The 17077-nt window shown below is 43.4% G+C and overlaps 1 protein-coding gene across 10 annotated transcripts in view; it reads right to left on the reverse strand.

Moving 5' to 3' along the window:
• LMAN2L (lectin, mannose binding 2 like) overlaps window positions 1-17077 on the reverse strand; it is an 80950-nt gene that overhangs the window by 34593 nt on the left and 29280 nt on the right. For 6 of the 10 annotated variants that reach the window (XM_060607802.3, XM_060607816.3, XM_060607779.3 and 3 more), the window contains 5 exons: window positions 6947-6979; window positions 5713-5874; window positions 5509-5623; window positions 2148-2267; window positions 119-1571 (listed from right to left, as the gene is read on the reverse strand). In XM_060607802.3, the coding sequence (XP_060463785.1) occupies window positions 1429-1571; window positions 2148-2267; window positions 5509-5623; window positions 5713-5874; window positions 6947-6979 (573 nt within the window). In that variant the 3' untranslated portion in view covers window positions 119-1428. Of the gene's footprint in view, window positions 1-118; window positions 1572-2147; window positions 2268-5508; window positions 5624-5712; window positions 5875-6946; window positions 6980-17077 lie in introns of those variants that run through there. The other 4 variants (XM_060607786.3, XM_060607827.3, XM_078444415.2 and 1 more) reach the window with 3 other exon arrangements.

Here is a 17077-nt window from a genome sequence, read left to right on the forward strand (position 1 = left end):
TGGACTGAGCTGAGGGCTTTCCCAACCCAAAAGAAGGCAGGGCAAGGGTTGACAGGCTTGGGGCTCAAAAGAAGGCCTAGACCTTCCCCCAAACCTACCCCTCAAAGGAAGGACACTGTTTGATTTTCCTCAGCCATTTTAAGAATTTCCCTTAGGCTACAGAAGTACATGGCTAGGAGGGCTCAGAGCTCCAGGCCCTCCAGGGAGACTGGCCTATTGGCCAATTTAACCACAGGGCATACAGGTGAGCAGCACTTGACCCCTTGTCAGATAAGGCAGTGGAACAAGGATTGACCCACAGTGGATGACACTCAGCCTCTGTCACTTAATGAAAATGAACTCTTCCAGGCACAGATGACCAGGGTCTATTGCTCCCAGATTTGCAACAGGAGTTCAGCAACAGTTTCTTATCCATTAAGAAGAAGAAGCCAAGTTTCCTCTTTGGGGAGTATCCAAGCCGAGGCTATAAAAAGAAAGCTTCCTTACATTTTGAACACTCAAAGTGGGATTCTAAAAATCATGATAAACACAAAACATGCAGGCTCCAGAGTCCAGAAACATCTCCACATGGCAAATGTTGCTTTTGGTGTCAAAACATGGAGCTGGGCAGTTTCACAGTTACTCCTATTACATCCATGAAGTCTTCCAAGTTTCTCTTGACTTGCACACCAAGTGTGTCAAACCTGACTGAGGGCCTAAAGAAACCAACTGGGAAAGTCACAAACCAAGAGAGCCAAGTTTCACGCTAAAGAACAATCACTAGAGCAGTGAGCCAAAGCAAAAAGCCCTTTCCCCATGGCCACCTAATGAGGGTCAGCAAAACCTCAGTTTGTTCTGCAGCCCCAGGCTCCAAAAGACAGGCATCCAGATGTCTCTTCCAGCTCAGGCTGCATTTGGAGAGAGCAATGAACGGAGGGAGAAGGCAACGCAGGGAAGAAGTTTCCATCCAGATTTCTAACGAAAGTTCCTCAAGTGGACAGAGGCTTAGATGAAAAGCAATGAATGGAAGCCTGAAGGTCTGGGAAGTTATCAGTGTTGTATTCTTTGCAGATTTAAAAATGAAGTACAAGGATCCTCTGAGTCCAACAACAAGGCAGCCTGAGCTATGAAATTCTTTTCTGTGATTTGAGTACCATAACCGCATAAATTCTCTCTATCCTCTTAGCTCCCAAGTGGAAGGACTGCAGGGAAAGGCACGTCACAGCAGCACTGCCCTGGGGTAGGTGGGCTTTCTGAACCAGAGTCAGATGTCCCCATGGATTACCATGGTAATGCAGTGTCCCTGCATTCAAAGTTCCAGTGACAGAACAGAGTCCCTGACCAGCTGTTGGAGACTAGAGAAGGCCTGCCAGGCTATATGCTCAGGCCAGTGCCTGCTCCTCCCACACCTCATAGTGACAGCCACAGGGGCGGCAGTAGCAGGACGGCTCAGTAGAAACGCTTTCGGCTCTGTTCCTGCCATTTGTTGTAGAGTATGATACCAATGACAATGGCAAATACGGAAAACACCAGCGAGAAGAAGACGATGAGGAAGAGGGCCAGGCCACTCAGGGGCGGCAATGGGGCGGTCACTGAGGAAGCAAGAGAGAAGCAAGTCAGAATCAGGGAGCCCACCCAGCTGGGAAGATATAGAGTCTCCAGCTTGACACCCATTTCTGGGAGCCAGAAATGATAGACTCTCCCTTTCAGGATGCCTCAATTTAAAAACTGAGCAGCCCTGGGGCGCCTGGGTGGCTTAGTCGATTGAGCGTCTGACTTCAGCTCAGGTTATGATCTCGTAGTCCGTGGGTTCGAGCCCCATGTCTGGCTCTGTGCTGACAGCTCAGAGCCTGGAGTTTGCTTTGGATTCTGTGTCTCCCTCTCTGTCTGCCCCTCCCCCACTTGTGCTCTGTCTCTCTCTCTCTCTCTCTCTCTCTCTCTCTCAAAAATAAAAATAAACATAAAAAACAACAAACAAACTGAGCAACCCTGCTCATCTATAACACAGAGACAAGTGGAATGGAAGGAGCGCCTGCTCCATGTTCTTTAGTGGAAGAGCACAGAAAGGAGACGGACCCACAAGCTGCAGGTGCAAGTCACCCCAGACCTTCCAGGTACGGTGACCTCCCTTGACCACGGGACCACTTCCCAGGATCCCCTGTGCTCACCCTCAGGCAGCTTCATGTTGTCCACTGAGGGCAGGAACACATCTCGATGCAGTTTCTCCTCTTCTGGGGTTCTCTCCACTGTCAGCTCAAACAACTTCAGGGAAATGACATCATGATTATCTAAAGGAGAAAAGCACAAGGAGGACCCAAACCACCTCAAACAGAGGTATCTTGGGACTTTCTTGGTTCAAGCTTCTGATCCACAGCTAACTAGCAATGACTTTGTTTCTTTTCGAAATTTACTTATTTTTTAAGTAATCTCTCCATGCAACATGGGGCTTGAACTCACAACACGGAGATAAGTGTCAGATGCTCTACTGACTGAGCAAGCCAGGCATCCCACTAGCAGTGATTGAGAAAAATGGTTGGAACCTGTTTTCTCATCTAAAATCAAGAATAGGGAACAGAGAGAATATTCTGTATTACTCAGGATTTAAAGTTTTTATCAACAAGCATACATTACCTATATAACTTTAAAACTTACACATAATGCAAGAATGAAAGCCCATATCATATGTGAAGCCTTGTAGTACAGTGAGGGAAGACACAGCACTATAGCTTCCCTTCCATGCAGACACACACACGCAAGACAGGAAAGGGCCTTGTGGCAGCTGATTACTAGGTCACAAGCAGGGCATAGCTACTGGCATGGCACACAGTTCCCTTCTGGACTAGGCCTAATTCTCTGCAGCTCCTTATAACTGTGACTCTGAATCTCACTAATAATTACAAGAGAAAGGATCAAGCAATTAAGGGCTCCTTTTTTTCCCTCTCTTTTTAAAGTATCATTAATAATGGGGGCACCTGGATGGCTCAGTTGTTTAAGCATCTGACTCTTGGTTTCGGCTCAAGTCATGATCTCTCAGTTCCTGATTTCGATCCCTGCATCAGGCTCTGTACTGACAGTGCAGAGGCTATTTGGGATCTCTCTCTGCTCCTCCCATTCTCCCTCTCTCTCTCAAAACAAATAAATAAACTTAAAAAAAAAGTATCATTAATAAACTCATAGATTCAAACATATTTGATGTGTTTCAATACACTGAACTTGTACAATCTTATAGGTGCTCAATGTGACCTATCTTTCTCCAGTGAGAGCCTATTCGAGTTGGCTTTTGAGTCCTTTTGCATGAACCCAGAAATGTCTGATTCTTTATTGCTTTCCTGGGAGGTTCCCAGTTTATCCATTTCCTGCCTCAGCCCTGGCATCAGCCATTTCTCCAAGAAGCTCTTGTTCTTTCCTTTTAGCATGAATTGGTATTGAGAGACCACAAATCTGAATGCTATGGGTGCTCATGGCTATTAGGGTTGGTTATTGGAGACTGGACTTCTTGCCATTTCCCTTTTTTTTTTTTTTTTCATTTTAACATATATTTTATTTAACCCAATATATCCAAAAAACTATCATTTCTACATGCAAATGATAGAAAAATTGTTGATGACATTACATTCATTTTCTAAGTCTTTGAAGTCTAGTGTGTATCCTACATTTATAGCACATGTCAGTTTGGAATCGCCCTATTTCAAGTGTCCAGTAGCCACCTACTACTATATACTACTATATACTATAGTAACTTGTTGCTACTATACTGGACAGTGTTGATCTAGATCATTGTTCTAGTTGACTTCTGACATGTGTATTGGGCCCAAAGGAAACTCTGATCCTCATAATGTAACACAAGAGAAATATATTTGCATAGGGTACTCTCTGCCCTCTCTGCTTCCAGCTGAGGAACTCCACTTTGGGGTGATAATTTGGGGACCCCTCAACCATTCCTTCCCCAAACTCTTTCCCAACTTGTGTCTTCTCAGCACATTTTGTCTTGACTTCTGGCAGAAGAGAGGAACCATATCATGTTCCCACTTTTTTCTTCCTCACACCTAGATGACATCCTTTGAACCAAGAAATTTAGAATTTTTGTATATGGGGGAAAATCCATCAATGTCTCACATACTAGGATTATTCCAATTGCAACTCTGTATGGTCCAGGCATGGTACACCAGGAAGCCTGGTGCACCATTTCTCTGTGATTCTCTCCACTCTGCCCTCTTCTGTGATCTTCATCTCCCAGCTGGTGGCAAGATGGCTGCCCCAGCTCCAGATATCCCACCCTCCCTCCCTTCCTGAAGAAGGAAGAGGGCCATTTCTATTATTAGGGTGGCATTTACAGCTGCTTAGATTCCTATCTTTAGCAGACTCCCAGAGAGGAAAAACTAGATTTGCCTTCAATTAGAAAAATGTTTTTGCTGTCAGGAATGAGTTTAAGCCATGAAACGATAAAAAGATGGGCCAATGCCCCTCACAATGTAGGGGCATCAAAGGCTGGGGGTACTGAAATGTGTCCTTTCTCAGCCATTTTCAACAATTCACTACATAACAAGTAAGAAGATGTCAACAAGAAAGACCTTAAGAGAAAGACATAATTTGTATTTAGGGATATCCCACAGGCAGAGAACAGAGACTTGTTAACATAGGCATTATCACTAAACATCTAGAGCAAAGAACTCCTTAGGATAAAAATTACTCTACTTCACACTAGCTTTATTCATAATGAATTGTACTAGTCAAAAACCCCAAAAATTCAGTGCCTCACCTCTTCTCAAAAGAAGTTATGATTAAGGCTCAAGCCAAGGGAGAGAACAAACATATAAGAGGAAGTTACAAGTTGGGAACAAGTAGGAAGAAAATCCAGAGATAGAAAAGTAAAAGAACCACGCACTATTAATGCCACATAAATCAAGAACAGCTGGAGTTTCAGAGTAACTGGTCAAACCAGCTGAAGAGAGGACAAAGAATGGGGACTGAGAACAGAGTACCATGGTATGGCAAGGACGAAGCAGGTTTGAGAAGAGTAGTGCTAATGGCTTGACCGAGATGCATGGGAGGTCTGACTACAGGGTGGTAGAGCAGTGGATGGCCTGGAAACAGAAGCACCTGTGCACAGGACACATTCAGAAGTCTGAGCACAAAGGAAGATCTGGGGATGAGTTCGAAAAGGGAAGGCAGAGTCAAGGAATTCAAGGAAAAGCTTTGTTAAGAGAAGGGGCACCAGAGATATCAAAGTACAGAACTCAAAACACAGGCTTGATGAAGAGGCAAATACTACTTTGCATTAGCACCAACCATCTCCTAGAGCCAACTGGACTAGGATAACATAGGCCTGGGAGGGGTGGCGGGGGGGCGGGAGGCGGGTTAAGGATACAAAAATGTCAGAAGAGAGGCACTTCCTGGGTACTTGCTTCCCACAGTTCTGCTTGTCTGGCTTTCCCCTCTGAGAAGCCTCACCAAGGCCTGGCTATCGAGACATGACCTCACTCAGGACAAATAAAGAGTACATGGGAGACCCATGTACATAAAGAGTACCCGAGAGATCTCCAGTGATGGAGGAGGTACCAAAGTAGTAGCCCCGGGGCAGACGAACCCCTGGCACCTCAATGCAGTCCCTCCACTCATGCTTGCCATCGATGTCCATCATTATCTAGAATAAAAAGAAGAGATAAATCAGGGCCATGAAAGCAGGTGCAAGGCAGACCATACCACTAACTGGTCCAGAAAACAAGGACTCACCGTCAGATGCCTCTTGACATAGCGAATCACAAGGAAGGTGTCATAATGCAGATTGCGGACAATGGCTGTACAGCCCCCCAGCTCTGTAGGCCGCCCATCCCGCTCATGATCGTAGCTGAGGGAGCCATTGTTTACCATGGCTGAGATGTAAGGGAATACCCGCTGGGAAAGCAGGGAAGGAAAAGCAGAGGACAGTAAGGAAGTACTCTTAGGAATGCCTGTACAAATAGCAACAGAATTGCGCACATACAAGCTGAGCCCTTTCCAGCAGACCAGATGACCATTCTGCCTCATCATTAGCGGCTCCCCAAAACCCACTCTCAGATGGTCACTCAAAGGATATAGCCCAGGAAGCAACTGAACTCTGTACTTGCCTTCAGGAATCTCCTTGCTACTAATGTGGGGTGGGTCTGAAATGGCCCCTCTGGAGTCTTGACTTGAATCCTTCCAGAGATCCCTATTTGGCATTTACACATGACTCAGGACTGGTGGTTTTCTTTCTATGTATATATACCTATCTCCCCAACTACCATGTAAACTCCTTGAAGAAAAAAATCACTTATACTTCCTTATGTGTCTCCACCTTCCATCCCTCCCAAACCCCCTTCACCCACCCCTACTTATCCCCAGGGTAAGCATTTTGCATATAGCAGATACTCTGAAAATACCTGTTTGATCAGGAAAACCTTTCCATTCTGGATAGCTCCTTTCAAATTCTCAAATCCTATAAGCATATGATGGATGCCATGTGGATTAGGACTCAGAAACAGCACTGCCAGAACCAGGCTGCCAGATGGTGTTCTCCAGCCACAACTGTTCATAGTTGAAAGACCTTCCAGCCCACTTCAGCTTCACCTACACATAACTTCTGCCAGCAATACCCTCCCACTCCCACTACCCATTTCCCACCAACTTCAGAGGCTTTCTCTCTCTCCAGTAGAGTTGTAGGAGGGAATGCTTCCTCAAAAATGATGCCCTAACTATTTAAGAACCAGCCCAGTGCTGAGGCAGTGCAGAGGCAGGGTGATGAAAGGAGAGGAAACATGACACATGACACATGCCACTTCTTTGGTGACTTCCTCATTGCCCTCAACAGTCAACATGCAAGGTGGAGATGCAGTCAAAATCAGAGAATGGTGATTCAAGACAACAGCCACATGGGTGTGAACAGGGGCAAATGGTGGATGGACACGCAGGGAATAAGGGATGGCCATGGTGGGTCAAGACTGAGTACCTGGACTCCTGGAGAATATCGCCTCTTCTGGGCCTGAGAGGGTCCAGCAGGTTATTATAAAAATGAGAGAGGACACAGAAGACAGGAGACCAGGTCAGAAAGAAACAGCCATGGAAGAGCTTTGACCCAGCTGTGGTGGATGAGCAAACCAATCTAAATCCCCAAACAGAAATGTAGGGTCTGTGGAGGGCATTTAGCAAGTCCTTACACCCCTCAAAATTGTGGGCAAAACTGTGCATAGAGGCTTGTTTGTTTTCTAAGGAGAGGGTCTGTTAGTATCAATCCCAAAGGGGCCCACTAGGAATACCTCTGAGGCTTTCAGAAACTTTATAATATAAACACACAGCACTACATTATGCCAGAAGGCCCCACTTATGTCTCTGAGTCAGAAGGCCAGGCCACATGTTTTGTCTGTATCCAGAAGACAGTATTTCTATAAGAAGGGGAGAGACAGGACTGACAAATAGGGCTAACTTCTTTCGAATTCAAGATGGCCTTTGCTACCCAGAATCTCAGGATACAGCTGTTGCCCAAAAGACAAAAATCCTACCACTTGAGAGACAATGAAGTTAACTCTAATCCAAAGGGATCATCTACCCTCTAAGTGAGCTTTATGGACATATATTTTCCAAATAGCTATTGTCATTCTACAACATGTGGGTAAGGAAGAAGCTCCATGGAAGCATGGTGGCATGGTAGATTTAGAAAAACCCCGAGGCTTGAGGGTATTCAGCTTTGCTCTAGAAAACTGCTACGGTTCTAAGCTAGAAGCAACAAGAGGTATGTTGCTGAGCAACAAGCTCAGGCCAGGCCTGCCCTACGGGAAGGATGTGTGAGGGTGTAGAGCCCGAAGCATTTCTTCCTCTAACACTTAGTGAGCACCTATTAGGAGCTAGGCACTGTTCCAGATACTGGGGTTCAATGGAAAACCAGACAGACTGGTATCTGCTGTCACGGAGCGGACACAGAGTAGAAGAGACAAACAATAAACAAGCAAATAAAATTATTTCAGAGAGAGGGGTACCTGGCTGGCTCAGTTGGAAAAGAAGCACGCAACTCATGATCTCGGGGTCGTGAGTTTGAGCCCAAAGGTTGGGTGTAGAAGATTATTTAAATAAAACTCTTTTAAAAAATTATTTCAGAGAGGGATAATGCTATGATGAAAAATAAAAGAGGTAACAAGATAGGCTACTGAGGGAATAGCTCTCTGAGGAGATAACATCTGAGCTGAGGCCCTAGTCGTTAGAGCCACCAAAAGATCTGTAGGTGTAAGAAGCATGAGGTTGGCATATTTGGGGACTAGAAGACGCCAGTGTCTGAAACGCAGCCAGTGAGGGAGAGGTGGGTGTGAGCTTAGGCACAAGCCAGATCACGCTGGGCCTTGGAAGCCACAGTGAGGACCGTAGGGTAAGCCCCCCACTGCTCTGCTCTTATGCCACTGGTGGAATATGCACAGGACTACAGAAAGGTACAAAATGAATCAGTGGATGACTAAATTCCCCAAACTACTCTTCCACAACTATCATTTGGAACAAGGGAATTATGAGTATGTTGTCAAGCAGAGTACAGAAACGGGCTTCTGACAAGAACACTCATCACTTCAGTGAACAATTAGGGAAAAGGGAGTAACAATGCCCTGGGTAGCCCATTTATCGACCCTAGTACGCATGATCAGAAGTTTATGTTGCACCTTTCAAAAGGGTGCCTCAGACAACTGTCCTTAACTGACAGCAGCCTTCCTCTTCCCAAGGCTGGTGAGGCATCCGATTATCCAGGAATAGCCAGAGGTAAGCTGGCCCCCAGCATCACCTGCGGGAGTTTCCCAGTTGCACATACATGTGGGGCCCTCAAAGAGTCTCAGTTATAGGTCTAGAGGGGGGCACAGGCTTATGTATTTTTCAAAAAGCACCACAGACAGTTGTGATATACAACCAAGTTTAAGAAACACTGCACCAGACACAGCGCCCCACACCTTTGGAGCCAGAATCTGTCTACTTCAGCAACTCGTGACACGGCCTTCAACTTTTCACCTCATACTAGTAGTAAGTCTTTAAATGCCCTCTTATTTTCCATGCCCAGTCAGGAGTTCTTAAGTGTTCCTTGGGAAGCCACTAATTTCACACAGCAGCTCATTTTCTTTCCTTGGAAAGCAGCCTATATATAGCAAGAACCAAAGGCTGAAGAATCACTCGGACTCAAGCAGGGTGGTAGTTTCATTCCTAATTTAAGAGTCACTAAAAATTAGGCACTCCTACCTATCATCCAAATGATTATTGACTGTAGGGTGAAGGAATATTTCCAAATTTTTGTACTACGAGGACACTTCAAAAAAAAAAAGAACCCCCTACATGGTAATTGTACCTTCAGCCTACCTTGACTGAAGGGAGACCCATGAACTTGTGGATTTATGGATCCTATGCTAAAACTCCACAGATCCCAAGCACACAAGTAGTGTAAACCACTAGACAGAAAAAGGTGCCCACACGGCCTCTGTAATCAGGGAGACCTGGGTTCTAACTGCAGTTATGCCACTCAGGGCTGTATAACCTTGGGTGGATTACATTAGCTCTTTGAGATTCCATTTCCTCCCTGTAAGCAGGCAGAATAACAGAGCTCACAGGGCTGATCGTGAAGATACAACGAGATATGTAAAGCATTTAGTACAGTGTCTGGCATTCAGGAGGGAGTCAATAAACATTCATTTAATCAAAGACTAATGAATTTCTAGACAGAAACACTATTCACAGGTGCTCATATATAAGCACAAAGCCAGGGACACCTGGGTGGCTCAGCTGGTTAAACGGCTGACTCTTTTTTTTTTTTTTTTTTAAGCAGCTGACTCTTGATTTCAGCTCAGGTCATGCATGATCTCACAGTTTATGAGATTGAGCCTCACGTCTGGCTCTGAGCTGACAGCAGGGAACCCGCATGGGATTCTCACTCTTCCTTTCCCTCTGCCCCTTCCTGGCTCTTGTGCACACACGCTCTCTCAAAATAAATAAATAAGTTTTTAAATAAATTAATTAAATAAGCACAAAGCCAAATATGCATCTTCTAGAGAAGGCCATTGGCTGCCACACACCAGTAAAATCTCCAAAAATATCTTGGGGATTAATGGGTTTGCCTTTTATGACCTACTAAACATTAAAATAGAACAACCATCTATAATAAATATTTTGAAAAGAACACCAAAAGGGGCGCCTGGGTGGCTCAGTCGGTTGAGTGACCGGCTTTGGCTCAGATCATGATCTCACGGTTTTCGAGTTCAAGCCCCACGTCGGGCTCTGTGCTGACAGCTCAGAGCCTGGAGCCTGCTTCTGATTCTGTCTCCCTCTCTCTCTCTGCCCCTCCCCCACTCATGCTCTGTCTCTGTCTCAGAAATGAATAAACATTAAAAAAAAATTTTATGAAAAGAACACCAAAAGAGGGGCAACTGGGTGGCTCAGTGGGTTAAGTGTCTGACTTCAGCTCAAGTCACGACCTCACAGTTCATGAGTTTGAGCCCTGCGTCAGGCTCTGCACTAACAATGTGGAGCCTAGTTAGGATTCTTTCTCTCCCTCTCTCTCTCTACCCTCCCCCAGTTGCATGCACACCCTCTCTCTTTCAAAATAAATGTAAAAAGTCGGGGCGCCTGGGTGGCTCAGTCGGTTAAGAATCAGACTTCAGTTCAAGTCATGATCTCAGTTAGTGAGCTCGAGCCCCGCGTCGGGCTCTGTGCTGATAGCTCAGAGCCTGGAGCCTGCTTGGCATTCTGTGTCTCCCTCTCTTTCTACCTCTCTCCCACTCACACTGTCTCTCAAAAATAAACATAAATTTTTTTTAATGTAAAAAGTTAAAAAAAAAGAACTATATATTTTCACAATAAACAATTTAGCATTTATGAAAATTCATTTCACTGTTCCTATTTGTTAGACCAGTGACACTTGTTACCAACCAATATGAGTTCATGAACCTTTAGGAGCCGCTCTCTTAGAGCAGTTTTTTCCAATCTGAGGCATCATGCAGTTGGGTAAGCTGGCCAAGTTTGCTCTCTGGAACATAGACATGAAGAAAAAGAGGGTGAGGAAGAGAGGGAGAAAACAGCCACAACAACTATTGCCAAGATGTCTGCACAATGTTCCTTGAGAATGCCAGTTAGTGGTATGAATGAGAAGAGCTAGCACTTTGGAACACTTCCTCTGTGCCACGCACTGTGCTCAGTCATGTACACACACCTATTTATTTAATCCCCACAGCTTTAAGGGGTGGGATTAGTATCCCCATTTGACTGGTAAGAAAACTTGTGTAAGTAGTAAAACCAGAATTTGAAGCCAGGTAGTCTGGCCCCAGAACACTGGCTCAGTCACTGTGCTTTCGTATATACTGTTAGAAACCAAAAAACAAAACAACAAAAACCCTAGGTCTCTAATATACCTTGAAACACAGAAATATTAGAGGATGCTTCCAGAGTTTAAAAAAGGAATGAGATGACAACTGAATAGGACAGAGAATCTGGGGTTTTCTTTTGCTACAAAGGGCATAGTGGGACAATTGGTGAAAGTTGAGTAAAGTCAGTAGATTAAAAATAGTACTGTTATCACTGCTAAGTTCCTGATTTTAGTCACTGTGCTGTGGCTGTGTAAGAGAACTCATTTGTAGGAAAAACAAGTATTTAGGATTAAGAGAGCATGACAGAAGGCAATTTACTCTTAAATAGTTCCGAAAAAAACTATACACACCTGCATGAGTGCATGCACACCCACACATAAGGTAAAAGAAAAGGACAAAGCAAATGTAATGAAACGTTATTTGGGATAATCTAGGTGAAGAACATTCCTGAATTCTTTGTTGTGTTCTTGTAACTTATCTCTAAGTCTGAAACTCTATCAAAATAAAAAATTTTTAAAGATTAATCTGAATCTAGGGGTGCCTGGATGGCTCAGTCGGTTAAACATCCGACTTCAGCTCAGGTCATGATCTCACGGTCCATGAGTTCAAGCCCTGCATCAGGCTCTGCACCGACAGCTCAGAGCCTGGAGCCTGCTTCAGATTCTGTCTCTGGCTCTCCCTCCCCCTCCCCCACTTGTGCTCTGTCTCTGTTTCTCAAGTAAATAAACATTTTTAAAAAATAGGAAAAAAAAAAAAAACCCATGTTGGGGCACCTGGGTGGCTCAGTTGGTTAAGCATCTGACTCTTGATATCAGCTCAGGTCATGATCTTGGGGTTTGTGGGTTTGAGCGCTACATCCAGCTCTACACGCTACAGTGTGGAGCCTGCCTGAGATTCTCTCTCCCTCTCTCTCTCTCTTCCCCTCCCCTGCTCTCTCTTTCCTTCTCTCTCAAAAATTAATAAACTTAAAAAAATAAAAACACATTATATTAAAACCCACTGACACACACTCTGCTCAATATAATGTAATGTTTTTGTTTTTACAAAGATGTTTGTACGCTTTTTGTTTTAGCCTTTTCTGATTTTTTAAAAATCAGCTTTTATATAAAAATAAGAATTAAACAAATACCTCTTCTACAGCATCTCCTTCCACATCCCTATTGGATCCTCCCCTCGGTTACTAGTGGAACACACTGCCGCTTCCACAGATAAACACTTTTCAGACTTTCAAAATGCTGTAAGCCACCTGTCCTTCAGGTCCTTCATCTACTTCACTTTTTACACAGGGATCTGTATGAAGAGGTGACTGGTTAGCTCAGCAATACCACCCTATTCAGTGGGTAACAAGACCAGTGAAATTCTCACATTACTGGGCAGCATGAGAAGGTCCCTACCCTACTGCCCCCTAACTATTACTAACCTATACTACTGACTATATCCCCAAGTCTCAAAGCTTCTTAAATGGAGGACACAGAAACATGACACCTCCAAGCCGCTGCCTGCCTGAAAGAACTTCACATTCCTGAACATTATCCTTATCTCTTAAACTCATGGAATCATTTTAATCCCATGGATCTTAGTTGTGACCCCACTAGAATAAACCCAAATAACATAACTTGAGGACTTCGATAGAGCGCTCTAGAATTGGGAAACTCTTTTTTGTTTAATGTTTGGTTATTTTGAGAGAGAGACAGTGAGCAGGGGAGGAGCAGAGAGGGAGGGAGGTAGAGAATCCCAAGCAAGCTCTGTACTGTCAGCACAGAGCCCAATGTTGGGCTTAAACTCACGAACAGTAAGATCATGACCTGAGCCAAAATCAGGAGTCGGACACTTAACCGACTGAGCCACCCAGGTGCCCTAAAATCAGGAAACTTTAAACTTGAGGTATGCCCGAAACCCAAAACACTTGACTTATAACCTACCTACCCACATTACAAGTGCCAAGATTTAGAATATCGTCTAATGTGTATGCCTTAATTTCACTGCTACCCATCATTCTGATAGTATGTGACTATTTCTTGTTAATGAGAAGAGGTATCAATTTTCTAGATCTTGTCTACAGTTCTACTTTGGGGAGTCCATAAAACTCCTAAAAACATAGGCAAAATCCTACATCTCCTGCACCTTGCTATGGGCCTACCACTTGCATCATATTGTCAAAACCAAAAGAAAGGTGAAGAACTAACCCAGAGCTAAGTGTCCTCTGGAGCACTGGTTCTTGCTTTCTTCTTCCTCTTTCCCTCTTTCACTGTCTCAAAAAAGAAACATTCTCTTCTCCTCACCTCCATTCAATTCTTCCTTCAAAATTGTATGTAGAAAGCCATACATTTCTACTTCCCTTGAAAACTAGCTCTCAGTGTAGCTCAGCCTTGATGCTTAATCACATCTAGGGAACTTGCCAAAATTCCCTGGACCCCGTTTCCAAAGGAGTCTCTCTTTGAAAACACTGCCTCACCTAGGACTGAAAAAAAACCTAAGTCACATCCAAGCTGAAGGATAACAAGAGAATTTAAGGTGCTGTGGAGTTCCCTTACTGATTCAAAGATTCTTTCTGACAACAGACAGACCAAGAGGGATCAGTATCTTCATCACTTGAAAGAATGTGTTTTTTAAATGGATGGCATTGTATTATCAATTTTCTTCCTGTTTCAAAAGAGAAAAAACAGTCATCACATTAAGAAAATATGGGAAACACCTCGTAGACTAGACAAATTAGACTTCTAAGCTGGCGTGATCTCGGAAGAGCAGTGAGCTTTTCTTCCTACTCTCTACCCTGCTGTTTCTGCCTCCTGGGGTAAGACCCAAATACAAATCTCACCAGTAAGAATAAGGGCCAAGGCTCAAAGGACTGCACTTCTGTGCTCTCATTCAAGGATAGCCTCTTGTCATCATACTCTAATTTCAACTGAAGGAAGACATTCCTGCTCCAAGACTGCTACTGAGTTCCCTGCAACTTTTCACCAATATCTGGGTTCTCATGAGAAACTGATGACCATCAGCTGATGACTTCATAATGCCAAGATCAGGTCATGTTTCAATCAATGTTTTTTAAAAATAGTGATACTAGGATATAATTCATATACCACATAATTCACCTAAAGCCTATAATTCAATAGCTTTTAGTACATTCACAGAGTTAAGGTTATGATTACCACAATCAATTTTAGGACATTTTCATCACCCCAAAAAGAAACCCCATGTCCACCAGCAGTCACTCCCCACCCCTACCGCCAGGCAACCATTCATCTACTTTCTATCTTTATAGATTTGCCTATTCTAAACATTTCATATATATGGGATCATACAATATGTGGTCTTTTGTGACTGGCTTCTTTCACTTAGCATAATGTATTCAAGTGTCATTCACATTAGAGAACCTATCAATGGTTCCTTTCTTTTTTAATGCTCAATGATATTCCATTGTATGAATATATATTGTTTACTCATTAGTTGATAAAACATTGAGTTGTAACTGTTTTTGGCTATTATGAACAATGTTGCTATGAACATTCATATAACTTTTTGTGCAGACATGATTTCAATTTCTCTTGGGTATATACACCTAGGAGTGGAATTGCTGGATGATACAAACTCTGTATTTAGACATTTGAAGAACTGCCCAACTGTTCTCCAAAACAACTGCCCCATTTACATTCCCACCAGCAATGTATGAGAGTTCCAATTATTCCACATCCTTGCCAGCACTTGTTATCCTCTGTCTTTATTTTAGCTATGACTAAATAGCCATGGGTGGGTGTTAAGTAGCATCTCATTTGGTTTTGATTTGTATGTTCCTAGTGGCTAAAGATGTTGAGCATTTTTTTATGTTTATCAACCTTTTGTATATCTTCTGTGGGGAAATACCTATTCGGGTCCTTTGGCCTTTTTTTTTTAAGATTTTATTCTCAGGGGCATCTGGGTGGCTCAGTCAGTTGAGTCTGACTTCAGCTCAGGTCATGATCTCACGGTTCGTGGGTTCAAGCTCTGCATTGGGCTCTATGCTGACAGCTCAGAGCCCGGAGCCTGCTTCAGATTTGGTGTCTTCCTCTTCTCCCTGCTCCTCCCAGCTCACACTCTGTCTGTCTCTCTCTCAAATAAAATAAAAGCATTAAAAACAAAATTTATTTTTGAGTAATCTCTACACCCAATATGGGGCTCAAATTCACAACCCCCAGATCAAGAGTCACGTGGTTCACCAACTGAGCCAGCCAGGCACCCCAGCCATTTTTTAATTAGGTTTTGTTTTTTTACTATTGAACTATATCTAGAATATATAAAGAACAAGTCCCTTACCAGATATAGGATTTTCATTTATTTTCTCCCACTATGTGGGTTGTCTTTTCACTTTCTTGATGGTATCTTCCACAATACGAGTTTTTAATTTTAATGAAGTCCAACTCATCTATTTTTTTGTGACTTTTGTTTTCAGTGTCACATCTACAAAACCACTGCCTGATCTAAGGTCAGGAAGAATTAACCCTATGTTTTCTTCTGAGAGTTTTATAGTTTCAGTTTTTACATTCAGTTTTTCAGTTCATTTTGAATTACATTTTGTGTATAGTGTAAGATACAGGACAATTTCATTATTTTGCATGTGGATATCCAGTTGAGTTAGCACCATTTGTTCAAGGAAGTTCTTTCCCCATTGAATTGTCGTGATAGCTTAATCAAAAATCAACTGATCATAGGGGCGCCTGTGTGGCTCAGTTGGCTGAGCATCTAATTTTGGCTTAGGTCACGATCTCAGGGTTTGTGAATTTGAGCCCCACATCGGGCTTGCTGCTGTCAGCACAGAGCCCGCTTTGGATCTTCTGTCCCCTCTTTGCCCCTCCCCTACTCGCACTCTCTCTCTAAAAATAAACATTAAAAAAAAAAAAATCAACTGATCACAAATGTGAGGGCTTATTTCTAGGTTTTCAATTTTATTCCATTGATCTATAGGTCTATCCTGATGCCGGTACCACACTCTTTATTACCACAGCTTTGTGAGAAGTTCTGAAATGAAGAAGTGTAAGTCTTCCAACCTCATTTAAGTTTAAAAAAATTTGTTAATGTTTTTTTAATTTATTTTTTGAAAGAGAGATAGCAAGCTGGAGAGGGGCAGAGAGGCAGAGAGAGAGAGAGAGAGAGAGAGAGAGAGAGAGAGAGAAAGAGATCCCAAGCAGGCTCTGCGCTGTTAGCACAGAGCCTGGTATGGGGCTCAAACCCACTAACTGTGAGATCATGACCTGAGCCAAAACCAAGAGTTGGGCGCTTAACTAACTGAGCCACCCAGGCAACCTACCAACTTCGCTCTTCTTAATCAGCATTATTTTAGCTATTCTGGTTCTCTTGAATCTCCATATTGATTTCAGGATCACCTTGTCAATTTCTGTAATGAAGCCAGCTAGGTTTTTGATAGCTAGGACAAGTGTCAAATCTGGAGACCAATGTAGGGAGTGTCATCATCTTAACAATCTAGTGGACACTTCATGGGAATGCAAGCTGGTGCAGCCACTCTGGAAAACAGTATGGAGGTTCCTCAAAAAATTAAAAATAGAACTACCCTATGACCCAGCAATTGCACTACTAGGCATTTATCCAAGGGATACATGTGTGCTGTTTCAAAGGGACACATGCACCTCCATGTTTATAGCACTATCAATAATAGCCAAAGTATGGAAAGAGCCCAAATGTCCATCGATGGGTGAATGGATAAAGAAGATGTGGTATATAAAGACAATGGAGTATTACTCAGCAATCAAAAAGAATGAAATCTGGCC

This window comes from Panthera onca, chromosome A3, assembly GCF_046562875.1.
Source record: "Panthera onca isolate mPanOnc1 chromosome A3, mPanOnc1 haplotype 2, whole genome shotgun sequence".
Classification (NCBI taxonomy): Eukaryota; Metazoa; Chordata; class Mammalia; order Carnivora; family Felidae; genus Panthera; species Panthera onca.